The 13,473-nt window shown below is 45.9% G+C and overlaps 1 protein-coding gene across 1 annotated transcript; it reads left to right on the plus strand.

The window, feature by feature from the left end:
- Positions 1–4,720: 4,720 nt before the first annotated feature.
- Positions 4,721–13,199, plus strand: bmf1 (BCL2 modifying factor 1). Its single transcript, XM_056296186.1, has 4 exons — positions 4,721–4,850; positions 6,829–7,025; positions 7,636–7,838; positions 13,077–13,199. Exons 2-4 carry the CDS (start codon positions 6,854–6,856, stop codon positions 13,191–13,193), a joined length of 492 nt encoding a protein of 163 aa, XP_056152161.1. The 5' UTR covers positions 4,721–4,850; positions 6,829–6,853; the 3' UTR covers positions 13,194–13,199.
- Positions 13,200–13,473: the final 274 nt, after the last annotated feature.

A 13,473-nucleotide genomic window follows, 5' to 3' on the forward strand; every position in this document is an offset into this window, starting at 1 on the left:
TAACATTTCCTTTCACTGCCTTGTGTCTCACTTGGAATAAATTGAGAGAAGTCCTCTTTCTTTTTTCTTCTGAAAGTTCAACTTCATCCAACTTCTTGTCTTTCCCATTACACTCACTACTAGTCAGCAACTATAGTCTATCTATCTAGCTATCTATCTAGCTATCTGTGTATGTATGTATGTATGTATGTATGTATGTATGTATGTATGTATGTATGTATGTATGTATGTATATGTATGTATGTATGTATGTATGTATCTCGCTAGCTAGCTAGCTATATGTCTGTCTGTCTGTTGACAAAAAAAAGTAATTGATATAGTAAAAATATGTAAAGCAGAATTTAGTGCAAAGGAAACAAAGTATGACAAAAAAAGTTGAATGGGTTCAGAGTGAGTTGTTTTTTTTCCATCACACATTCAACATACATTGCTGTGCATACCTACACAATGCATGAAAATAAAGACAAATACCCCCAGGTAGCCTAACAAAAAAATGAATGAAATGTGTGAATGACTGTCCTCTCGGCATTTTAGGCTGTCTTGTCCCATTCCCCTCCAGCTCCCATCTGATTCTGTTGACACTCTGCTTAACCATGTCACCCACATGCCACTGACCAAAACTGTCTCACTTTAGCATTTCTTTGAGAAGTCACCAAATATTGCTTGAATGAACACAAGAGCTGACAGCACGAGTGAGTAAAGTGGTACAGCGACGTCTCAGAGATAGCAAAGAGATCAGGAGGTGTCCCCGGGGCTTCTGTCAAACGATGACATGAAGTCAAGGCGACAAGAGGAGCAGCGCACGGGGCAAGGCAGCAAGCCCGCTTTTGTTACCAGGTCACTAGGGTAGCTCAAATATGATCTCTGCCATTGGGTCAGTGTGCTACAAATGCCCTGTCTGACTGGCCAGCCATCAGGATGGGGTTGCAATGGAACGTGTCCAATTGGAGCACATGAAATCCCCCCTTTTTGGTTTCCAGGCAGGATTCACATGCTGTGGATGCTTGGTTAGGAAACTGTGGTGTATGAGTATGTTAGGTATGAGTGTGTGTGTGTGTGTGTGTGTGTGTGTGTGTGTGTGTGTGTGTGTGTGTGTGTGTGTGTGTGTGTGTGTGTGTGTGTGTGTGTGTGTGTGTGTGTGTGTGTGTGTGTGTGTGTGTGTGTGTGTGTGGAAGGGGGAGAATAAGATATTAACAGGATGGATGGGTTTTCAAATTTACCGAGGAAGTGGAGCATGTGATTGTGCAGTGATGTGTGTATGCATGCACAAGTGTGTTCGTGTGTATGTTTGTGTGTGTGTGTGTGTGTGTGTGTGTGTGTGTGTGTGTGTGTGTGTGTGTGTGTGTGTGTGTGTGTGTGTGTGTGTGAGTGAGTGAGTGAGTGAGTGAGTGAGTGCGTGTAATGAATATTTTCATGTGCAAGTGTGTGTGCACATACGTCACCCTCAGTCCTTCAATTACAGCTCTCAAATGCAACAGAACCTGATGCATGCCCTGCCACTCACGAGCTTATCAGGTTTCTATAGGAATTTGTATATGATCACCAACCCGCCACAAGCCAATGGCGTTTATGTAAATTTTGCCTTCGGGACACAGAGGCACTGACAGAATTATCCCCCACATAATGGTCCCCTTATCCTCATTTTGATAAGGACAAGACTTGTAGCTCTTGAAGGAAAAGTTGAAAAATTGTAAGTTCTGTGTAAAGTTAATCAAATGACTTGTTTCAGCACAAAGGTGTGACCTACTAAGCGTAGCACAATTGGACATATCAAAATTGTGCTGAATGCAAAATTGATGCTCCTAGTTAGTGGGAAATCCTGCTATGAGTGTATCTAGCTTCATTATTCATGCTTTACAAGAATGACTTTTGCAGCTGCTTACCAGCTGTGATGCGCCACACACTAATACATACGAGTGAATAGCCCAGGTTTGTTTACTCAAGATGTATATACTGTCATTTAAAATGAACACCGAGTTGATTCATTTTCCTCATTTATTGTCACCTTCTGCTACCCTTTTTTCCCCCCAAAGAAAACCACTGATGTACATCTAGAAACAGAATCCCCTATATAAACATCCATACACTTTACATCTGTTCATATGAACATCTATAGAGAGATGATTTTGGATGGTGTACGTTTCCACCACCTCCAAGGGAGAAGGTAAATATTGGTGGCTGCCCCCGTGTGCCACAACTGTAAACCCATTAAAATGGCCTTAAACCAACAAACTCGGCGTGAACTCCTGTCCCGGACTTTGGGATTCAGGACGAAGAGATTTTAAAGAATAGCTCGGTAAAATAAAAACTCAAAATACTGACTTTCAATAACTTGGCATTCATTAAGCTCAACAGGAATGAAAGTATAACAAAAAAAACCAAAACAAAAAAAAAATCCAAATTCATCACAACCAGTAAACAGCTCACAAGACTTTCAATATAAACCAGTTGCAATAGCAACTCGTTAACCACGTGGTTTATAATCAAAGTTTATCGGCCACGATACAGACAAATGACTTGAGATGACAACTATATACTAATGAGTTGCTATAGCAATTTATTAACCGACTGCAAAATATGCTAATAATAATCCTCAATATGAGCACATTTTCTTTATATATATAATATTGTTATCTCAAGTCATCTGTTTGTATCGTGGCCGGTTCTGACTTACACTTGAGTACGTGTTAGTGCACTAAGTGGTGGGCTTTTCTTTCCTTAACAATCATTTAAGTGGAGAATCTCCTTTGTTTTGTTGCTGCACAAAGGGGAACCTCTATCAATGCCCCCAGTTCTGTGAGCCTTTGTTCACCCCCTCCTCCTTTTTTTCAGTGGTCACTCATGCGAGGGTGATCAAATTTCCAATATCTCTCTGGGAGAGAAAACCAATCCCCTCTTCCATAGCGCATCTCCACCTCCTAGGATAGGCTGCAGGTGGGACAAAGTCCAAACCAGTAAGTCCCACCGATTCGGAGTGGACTGAGGGAGCAGAGAGCGTGGTTTCTCGCAGAGCCGCTAGTATAACATCATAGTTGAAGGCCTGGGTGAGAGAAAGACGAATTTGGGCAGGGTGAGACTATCCTGTGGGAGAATGCAGAGTCGCCCTCTGCCCCAGCTGTCCAAGTGTTTATTGATCAGTGATACCCCTGAAAGGGGGGGGGGTTGAGGGTCATAACAACCAGCACCTGCCCTACCCTGCCCTCCATAACAAGCACAAGTGAAGGGCCCACTGGATTCAATTCGGAGCCTGGCAGACAAAGGTTGGTGGACTGACTGGGCTGATACGTTTTGCCAAAAACCTTGTTCAAGTGTCAAGCAGGGTGGATAACTATCTCTGCAACTGTCATGAAGCATTTCTTATACAATGTTTGGGCCTCAGTGTTTTTTTTTCTTTCTTTATTGAACCTGGCCGGGAGAAGTGATGCAATAATTATATGTGTATGTGAAACATCTTTCCACATTTTTGAGTGAAATAGGCCACATTCATGAACTCTTATATGTGGTTATTAGAGCTTATGCAGTCCAGAACGCGCTCTCTCCCTGATGCCTGATGAACATTCAGGATGCATATTTCAGAACTGGAATCATATTCAGAATCTGTTTTCCAAGTAACATGTCTATGAATGTTCTCATTCATCCAGGTCATAGTTATCCAAAGGAATTGAATCAAGTGCAACTGGACTTGGTTATATATCCGTGAAGACGTTTCGTCCCGTTGCACTTGATTCGATTCCTTTGGATAGTTTTCCAAGTAAGTTTCTGACATACAGGGAGTGAACTTTAGCGGTTCAAATTCCTGGTGCGGGCTACTATACATGACATACAATATAAAAGCCCACATTTCCGAATCAGAATCAGAATCAACTTTATTGACTCCGGTACACAGCAGCTTCTAGCACTTGCAGACATGACTCACACACACAAAAAAACGAAACAAGAAATAAATGGAGCAACAGGACATTGGAGGCAAGCATGTGTGCACAACAGGTGTGTCGCTACTATACAGAGTTTTGTTATGGTTGCATAATTAACAGCCTAAGTCAATATAATAATATCCTATTGCTTATATACTAAATTACCCATACACTATACCATATTATACCATAACTCCCAAACCCATCATGCCCATAAACAATGCTATACTCCCACTATATGACACTATATCATCTTATATACCAGAAGTATACACTATATATTCACCTACCATCCACCTACGTAGTAGATTACATACCTATGTTACAACCACAACAATAACAGCAATAACTGAAGCCAGTGTGTATGTAATGCCATAGAGCACTGAGGACACTTGATAGCGTATTACTGACAGTGAAGTGTTTTAAAATCAGATACAACTTTATTGCAAATTAGTAAATACAAATGACTGATTATGAGTAGAAATGCTTACTAATTGCGGCGCACGGGCAGGTATGACAGTCATTTTTCGTGCCACTGAGCATGTCCTGCCACGGGGAATTTCCCGTCCACATGTCTGACTATGTAATTGGGAAGGCGGGAAAAAACAAACAGCTGATTGGTTACAACAACACGGTACGCAAAATACGTCTTAAAGGGAAACGCTGCCCTGCTGCGCTACATAAGGACGTATGCCGTCACATACGTCGGTGTAGGTTTTTTTTACTCCGCCCCCGATGGTGAGGCGGAGCCACTCTCGAGCTGACCTCCCCCCAATGAAATCAACTTGACGCCGTTTGTCTCACAGAATGGAAGTTGTTGTGGCGGTGACACGGACCAGAAATTGTCTGATTTACCGGGATTTCGAGACCGCTTTAGCCCTCTTTGTTTTGCCCCCCCGGCGTTAGATCACCGTCACGTCAGAGAAAGCGTTTGCGGTGAGTTCCCCTGGGTTACTTTCCTTTCTGAGTGCCGTCATGCTCCCCATCCTTGGAAAAGTACAAAAAACCTGTTGTTGTTGTTGTTGTTGTTGTCGTTGTCGATGTCGTTGATACAAAGTGGTTTCGGCTTCCATGCCACTTAAATGCCTCTACGTCGCTTTGAAAGCTGCCCAAACCTGTTATTCTGTCACCGGCGTTCATTCATACAAGCGAACCTCAGAATTCTGCCGGCTTTCCCGGTTTACCGGGTCCGCTTGTCAGCCGCGTGGGGGGTTTTTTAAAGCGTGTTTACTGTTTCGCGTAATAACACCGTATTAAAGCCATTTTAATCGCCGCGTTTTGCTCTCTCTCTCTCTCTCTGCCGCAGTTATTTCTGTATCGCCCTGCTATATTCAAATGTATGCGTTTGCAGTGCATTTGTCAAATTTATTTTATTTTATTTTATTTACCGTTTCAACCAATTCGCGATGCACAGAGCGACATTTGGCGTCTCTCGACGTGATTCTGGGCAGTTTTTTCCTGTCCGTTAATGTCCAGATGATGGACAGAGCACAGCAAGCTCTTGTTATGGATAGAGTTAAACGGGGTTTCAGCGGCGCCCCGATGAGGGCAAGTGCCGTGTTAGGTAGGTCATGTGTACGTTGCTGGTGAGATCGCCGTGTTGTCGGATGACAAAACGGTGTCATAAGCGTCTCTCAACCAGCGCCTGTTGTCAGTAGCATTCTATTTACGGCAGGGGGCGCCAGTGTCTCTGAACGCTGAGTCGTGGCCCTTGGCGGCGAGGAGGGGAGGAGGGAGAGCAGTAGTAACAGCCTGGACTATCTGGAGGTTGTCTCTTTTTTTTCTTCTGACTTACATGTTCTTGTTCTGTGTTTGTCAAAACAAAGCATTAAGTGGTTTTACATACAGGGCTTACTCTGAAGGCACACAGATAGCGTGAGGTCTTAACACACTGCAGACAGACCGATCTGCTGATGTTGGGTGAAGAAATGAAAACTCCCTCTCAGAGGCTGGCGAGTTTACAGACCCAGAGAAGGGAAAGTGGCTTAGGATTTTCCTCAAAGGCTGTCATTACCCCTTTGCTACGGACCCTCATTTGAAAGAGTGGTCGTAGCCCAACCCTGCATTACAACTCGATGGTGTATCGAGACCGAGTTGGTTAGGCTACTTAAATTTCAGCCGTGTTTTGATAACTCTTTGACCTCCTATACGATTCAAGGCTGAATGTAGTGCATGGTTGACACTGGAGAGATTCCCAGCTGCTTCTTGAGATTGTTGCCACATTGCGGTAGAGCTGCCATGGGGAACTGTAAACATACACATTTTCATTACACATGTCATCAATTTTACGTGCAATTTCATGCACAAAATATGTAACACTGTTATTTATGGCTTGCAAAAAAAATTATTCTTTTTTATTGCTATGACAAGTAGCCAATCATGGAGCATTGCTTGGATCTCTGGCTCTTGGTCACAGGGCTGGCTAGCACACAGAGAGAAAAACAATGCCTCTCACTCCTCCATGTTCCCCAAACCCCCATTTAGGTAAATTTAGCTCGCCTGACTCTCCTAACCACAGTCAATTGTGTGGTTTTATCACTGAGTGAGCTGAGCCATTTGTCTAAATCACCATTGAACTGCTCCCCACAAATAGAGACTGACCTTTCGTTCATTTTCTCCCCCCAACTTGTCCACTGTGGTTTTATTGATTCAAGAGCACCCATTAAGCACCAGAAAGGTTCTCTTTAATGATAATGGCTGTTTAGAGGAATGTCCAAACACAGAATGTGGTCATCTCATTAGCTAATGCGGACTAGTCTATATAACCCACAGACGTGTCGCCATCATAACCTGCGTCTGAGGGAACGCTGGATTCATTCTCAATCTTACACATAGGAGGGCAGCTATCAAAGACGCTGTACTCAACAGTTATAATAATTGTTTTGCTTGCCATCTCTTTCCAACTATACTTTAGGTTGTTCGTCTCACAGTGGCCTCGTATGGACGATGAGGAGGATGATGTGTTTGAGCCAGACCCCCGCTGCTGGCGCACCACCTTCAGAGAGATAAAGTTCGAGGACCGGGGAACGCAAACACCCGGACCTGCTTTGGCACTGGCCAGCGGCATGCTGCCCTGTGGAGTCTCCGAGGAGCCCAGACGACTCTTCTACGGTGAGGCTGGCACACAACCTCACATCACACTGTTGCGCACACAGAAAATGCTGCATGGCCTTGATTGTGATAACCAGTGTTATAAAATGGCAGTATGGAACGATAACGGGAGAGTTGGTGTGAGAAATGAGTATCAATGTGCTTTTCTCACCCCCTGGCGCCTGATAGTCCATATTAGTGACGTTTATGGCTTCCGTAGAGTGTACCCAGCTGCTTTGCTACTCAAAGGGCGCCATACTGGCGCTGTTGCTGGCGCTATGACTCACAGGACGTGATGCGACAGCAGAGCTCACCTGAGTAATCTCTGAAGGACACAGACAAGCGAGAACTGACAGTGAACAATCAGTAACAGTAAAACTGTAATAGCACCATGTCATACAAAATCCCAATTTTAAATAAGCTTTATAACTACTGACTGACCTCAAACCTACCATATAAACTGAGCTGACTTAAACCGTAACATGAGTTTGTTGGTTTTGACTGTCATAGGTAATTGTTGCTTGACATGCAGATAATTTGATTTTAAAAGCACAACAGCTCGGGAAGTAGTGGTTTGAACAAACTCCGTCCAAAAGACAGCATATATTGAAAACTTGTCCATGCACTACAGGCAACGCAGGCTTTCGATTGCACTTCCCGGCTCGCTTTGAGCTTGTCGGAGACCAGGAGGCAAGGCATCAAGAAAGGGAGGTGGAGCAAAGCAGGATGGAGCAGCGACCCCGGCGGCAACCTGTGGCACGCACTGCGGAGGCTCTCATTGGCCAGAAACTCCAACTGATAGGAGATCAGTTCCACCAGGAACAAATACAACTGGTGAGGGGGGGAAAGACGAATCCTGTCGATTGACCAATTTTTACATCTTGTGATTGTGTGTACATGTTTGTTTGTGTGTGTGTGTGTGTGTGCATGTGTGTATGTTTGACCCCAGATCCACCCTAGCTGAAATCTTTGCTGTCTTATTTTGTGCTTTCTAGTATCCCATGTTTGTTCTGGCCAGGCTTTGTGCATACAGTACATCAGACCAGTGCTCAAAACTAACCCCCCCTTACTGACCAACCCACCCTTCCCCCCTAGCCAAAGACACAACTGAACCAGGACAGCCCTTCCCCCACCCCATCACCGTCCAGCCCTCCCCCTGACTTCTCTTCCTGTTTATTTCTCTCTGCCTCTCTGTCTTCTCCCGTTTCCTCCGTGTGTTGTGGAGGCAGGGGGCATGGAGGGTGCCTGGCCTTGCACAGCACACCAGCACTGTGGTCAGGGTGACACTGTCCACCAAGTCACTGCGCAGCATAATACCATGAGTGTGTGTGTGTGCGTGCGTGTGTGTTTTAAAGTGAAATGCCTTCAGTTGCGTTGGCCGCATCAAAACAAATAGAGAGCCTTTAGAGTTTCTCTGCAGAGAATGTGACTTGTGTTGCTCAGGGGGCTCCACAGTCGAAACAGAAGAAAAACAGACTGTCTCACACAAATCACCGCACATATATTCGCACACGGGTATGCACACACCTCCACACACACGCACGCATGCACGCACACACACACACACACACACACACACACACACACACACACACACACACACACACACACACACACACACACACACACACACACACACTATTACACCCAGAAAAAAGCAGAAGTGGCAGGAGTAGGTAAACATGTTGTAACCCGAAGCTAGGCGCGTGAGCCCCGAGGGGAACAGCTGTGGTTCCACGGAGTCTCCAGTCAGCCCCTTCCCTGGCCAAGGACCAGCCACAGGAGACACCCAAATAAGAGGTCTCTGCAGCCATCAGGAGAGGGGCTGGGATCCATAATGATGGTATAGACCTCCATAGGATACTCATTTACTTAATGTATACACAGTCTCATGAGGCGAGGAGATTTGCAAAAGGGACCTTGCATGATTAAGAAAAGATCTCCAGTCTGCTGAAAGCCTCCCGCCAAGTGCAGACGGTCCCTTCCTCAACTTGCATGCAGAGAAGGCGGGTTTTTTTTTATCATAAATTGAACATAACTGGGTGTGGCTTTGCAGTATGATGTTCAGTTTCTGATTTTCTCGAGCACTCATTGAGCTGAGGTTATTTATACCTTTTCGACTCCCAGCATGACTCATGTGTTGTGACACGGGCAGACACATAGAGACAACCAGACAGACAGACAAACAGGAGGGCCTCCGCTCTATCTGTGGCCGGGACCCACTGACGTGTAGTGTAGGCTGGTCTGGGTAAGGAGAAGAGGAAGTGGCTCAACCTCGCGTACAGGCTGAATAAACACCAGAGATGACAGCCAGAGTGAAAACGGCCTTGTGAGGTCATATCCTGAAGATGCAAGCGCCACAGCCCATGTCGACACAATTTCTTTTTGCCGTACCGCAATGCTGTGATGCAGAAGGTGCAATAAAAAAAAGGCTAGTCAGAAAAGCCCCGAGAATTTCATCGAGACCAATAGTCAGCAGATAGTTTATTAATTTAAGATTTGTACATAGGAGTTTAGGCGTTTGTGATATCGACTTGCCTAGAGACTGTTACTTGTGTGTTTGTTTTTGTGCCTAAAGCATTTGCTGACTCCCTTGACATTTAAGAGTAACACAATTGCCGTTCCACTCCACTGAGCTCTGCTGTGGTGTGTGTGTGTGTGTGCGTGTGTGTGTGTGTGTGTGTGTGTGTGTTTGTGTGTGTGTGGCTGGCTGGCTGGCTGGCTGTTGCAGAATGACATTTGAACAGTCAAATCCAGAACAGTTGTGTGGTTTTGGATGCGTGATTTTTGCTGCAACCTGCTATTTCTGCTTCTATGGTGTCATTTTGCAATGAAGGACATAGTCTACTTTAGAATGAGGCTGGTTAATTTACTTGCTCTACGTCTGTGAACGCACTCATGCACACTTGCATGTATACACCCATACTTGTTTGTTCACCATGTCTTATCCCTCACTATCTCACAGTTACCACCACAATCCTTGCTCGATAACCTGTTGCTGTATATCAGTCTTCATTTCTCTCTTCTCCTGTCAGTGGGTGATTGTTATTATGTGGTGCAGACACTTGTGCCTAAGCCATCCAAGGCCCCCTGACAGCCATCTTGTTGATGGACTTGAGAGCGGTGCGGCTGTGCGTGTTCTCCCTGGGAGCCTGTGGCCCCTAGCAAGAGGAGGGATTAGGTAGCGCAGGAGTGCTGGTGGACGCTGACAGATAAATTGCTCCTCAGTCTGAGAGGGCTGGAGGGGACTCCGGGGTCCTTAGGGGAAGGCTGACATTAGCCGGCCTGCCATTTGAGACACACCAATAATGACAGTCACAATGGCAGGAAGACTGCTCCGGTCTGCACAGGGCAAGGAGCAGAGTTGGGTTTCATCCCTGTGTTTTTTTAAGAGAGACGACTCCCGCTGCTTTTGATAGGAGGTGTTGAAAGCCGGTTTGAATATCCCCTGTGTGTGTGTGCGTGTGTGCGTGCGTGCGTGCGCGTGCGTGCACGCCTGAACATATGCAATTTTTGTGCCATTATCTCAGCACTGCTCTATAGCGGGCACGGCGCTGTCTTTTCAGTGCTGGGGTTGAGTTGGAAATGAAAACCTGTTCGGTTGGCTCTGGATGCTTGTTCGTCATACACTGGTGTAGGGGAATTTTTTTTGGGACGAGCTCCATTTGACCATTTCTATATGATTTCATGTAACGGCTCTTTGTCTTCTCTCCTTTGGCACCTCGTCTCCTCCCTGATGTGATGAGCTTTCTGGTCGCTGAAGCTGGGGGTCTGTTTGCACAGGAGATAAGGCAGAGCTGCCGAGCAGCTGCCTTGACAGACGGCACGCATGGGACGCTGATAAAGCACATCAGGGCAGTGCCGGAGTGACGACATAGTGCATCTGGTTAGGCTCTGGCCCTCTACGGTGGCTAAATTTAGCATTCGAATCACATTTTGACAGTTGGTGGCGTGACTCGTGACTGTGTTGCAACAGGCCTGCCTACACCTCTCTGCGCACAGTGAAGAGGAGGGGAAAAGGTCATTTTCAGGGACTTTTCTGCTTCTCTTTTTCAAACAGAGTTGCGCTTGTGCCTTGTAGCAAATACATGTGCTTGTTTTTCATGTTAAATCCCTTGATGTTATCGACTCAGCAAATGCTATCTATGCAAATCAGCCTTTGCCTTTTTGATATTGAGTTTTCTGACATCTGTGTCATATTCTTTAAGACTCACACATGCACATACACATACACATGCATATACACATACATATGCATATAGGCATGCACAACATTCCTGATGGTCCTCTCTTCTGTAATAAGAGTGGTTTTAGTCTACTTTAATTAGATTTTTAACAAATACTGGAGGCTTGTCTTTGTTAAGTACCTTCAGGTGGATTTCAGCCTTGTCAAGAGGGTCTCTTGAGTAAACTCATCCAATCTGTGCTGCCCGTGTTTTTGTTATGCTTTTACAGTGTTATTATTGAGTTTTTTTTTAGTTTTTTTTTTTTTTTTATCAGAATCTCCCCAGGCGAGGCTTAGATATAGTTACAACCCAAAACTAGTTTTATCAAGATACTCAGTAGTTCCTCGCATAACCATAGGCAATGTCTGACTTGTTTTTCCTTCCCTCTCCATTTTTCTTTTGAGCAAAATGCTGGTGAGTGAGAGGCATGCACATGCTAGTTGGAACCTGGCAAAGCTTATGCAACAGTGTGCAACGCCCGCCATACTTTGACTGGAGTAAAGAAACCCTCTGGCTTATCACAGTGCCAGCCCTTGGCTTGTTGTAAATAGGTCAATGTTTGGACACCACCTCAACAGTCATGTAAATACGCCATATCTAATCTGAGCTGTCAGATGTTGAGACTGGTTTAAACAATTGTAAAATGTTCCCAAGAAGAGGTAATGTACTTTACTGCATTGTCAAGAAAACCTAATCTGACGTCTTTTGTTACTCATCTTAAGTTTATGGCCGCTGTCTGAAAATAGCCCCGCTGTTATCAGGTGTGATGGAGTCTGCCTTGTGTCTGTGGCCGGGCCGGTACTGTGCAGAGCCCGGCTACTGTAGCACTCTCGTGCAGATCTGCGTTTCTGGAGGCTCCCCTCCTCTGTTTGAGAGTTCCCTAATCCCATTTCATGCAATTATCTTATCTCCTCCTCTCAGTGATGGAGATAGCATTATCCCTCTAATCACGCACAATCCAATGAGCGGGACTCCTCCCGAGCCAAGTGCTGCTGCTGGTCTCTGCCAGAAAAAAGGAGAAAGAATATGACTGTACGCGAAACGCATTTATGGTACACAATGGCTGTGGCTGGAGTGATAGTGGCTAGCGATTGTACACACAAAGCAAGGGGCCTAAATAAGTGGCATTGGGGACAGAAAGAGACTGTAAATATCGGTGTCTGGTGTTGATCCTCCTCCTAGTTGACCCCGTTCGCTCTACTCGGTGTCAATCAGCAAATTTAGCAACCAACGCAAAGCCTTATTCTCACACTAAACACCGAACATAATAATAATGACTAGTTCCAGGCGTCTGGGTAGCGTAGCGGTCTATTCCGTTGCCTACCAACACGGGGATCACCGGTTTGAATCCCTGTGTTACCTCCGGCTTGGTCAGGCCTCCCTACAGACACAATTGGCCGTGTCTGCGGGTGGGAAGCTGGATGTGGGTATGTGTTCTGGTCGCTGCCCTAGCGCCTCCTCTGGTCAATCGGGGGCACCTGTTCAGGGGGGAGGGGGAAGTGGGGGGAATGGCGTGATTCTCCCACGCGCTACGTCTTCACTGTCAGGTGAAAAGAAGCGGCCGGCGACTCCACATGTATCAGAGGAGACGTGGTAGTCTGCAGCCCCCCCACCCCCACCCCCGATCGGCAGAAGTGGTGGAGCAGTGACCGGGACGGCTCGGAAGAGCGGGGTAATTGGTCAAGTACAATTGGGAAGAAAAAGAAGGAAAAACCACCGAAAAAAAAAAGAAGAAGAAAAATGCCCAGCTCCACCACTGTCTTGTGACTGAATTGCAGTTTGATGGGTATCACGTGGTCATGTGCCAGTCTCACTCATATCTTTCACCGTTTTTTTGTTTCCGCAGTATCATCAAAACCAAAGGAACCAGGGGCCGCTGTGGTGGCGCTTCGCCTCGGCTCTGCTCAGCCTCCTGTTTGATCGGGGAGCCATCATCAGGGGAGGTGGAGCAAGGCGGAGGTGAGAGGACCACGTCCCGGCAAACCACCTCTTCAGCATCTCTTCTAGCAACTGAACTCCTAACGGCACTGTCAAACTTAACACGGGTCTGTTTGGGGGAGGGGGACAGAGAGAGAGAGAGAGAGAGAGAGCGAGAGCGAGAGAGACAGACGGAGAGAGAGGTGGAGAGAAAAGGTCGCCGCGGGACGGAGACAACCAACTTTTGTTTTTTTTGTTTTTTTACAAGGTCTTTTTTTTGTTTTTCAAGAAGATGCCATGTTGTTTCCGAGATTCTGCTACAGGAC

The sequence above is a fragment of the Lampris incognitus genome, chromosome 16, assembly GCF_029633865.1.
Source record: "Lampris incognitus isolate fLamInc1 chromosome 16, fLamInc1.hap2, whole genome shotgun sequence".
NCBI lineage: Eukaryota > Metazoa > Chordata > Actinopteri > Lampriformes > Lampridae > Lampris > Lampris incognitus.

What these genes read in the sequence shown, in the direction of transcription:
- bmf1 (XM_056296186.1), top strand. Translation starts at nt 6,854, where the DNA reads ATGGACGATGAGGAGGATGATGTGTTTGAGCCAGACCCCCGCTGCTGG. An exon ending in GCCCAGACGACTCTTCTACG is followed by an intron (nt 7,026 to 7,635) that starts GTGAGGCTGGCA and finishes CATGCACTACAG; the next exon opens with GCAACGCAGGCTTTCGATTG. An exon ending in ACCAGGAACAAATACAACTG is followed by an intron (nt 7,839 to 13,076) that starts GTGAGGGGGGGA and finishes TTGTTTCCGCAG; the next exon opens with TATCATCAAAACCAAAGGAA.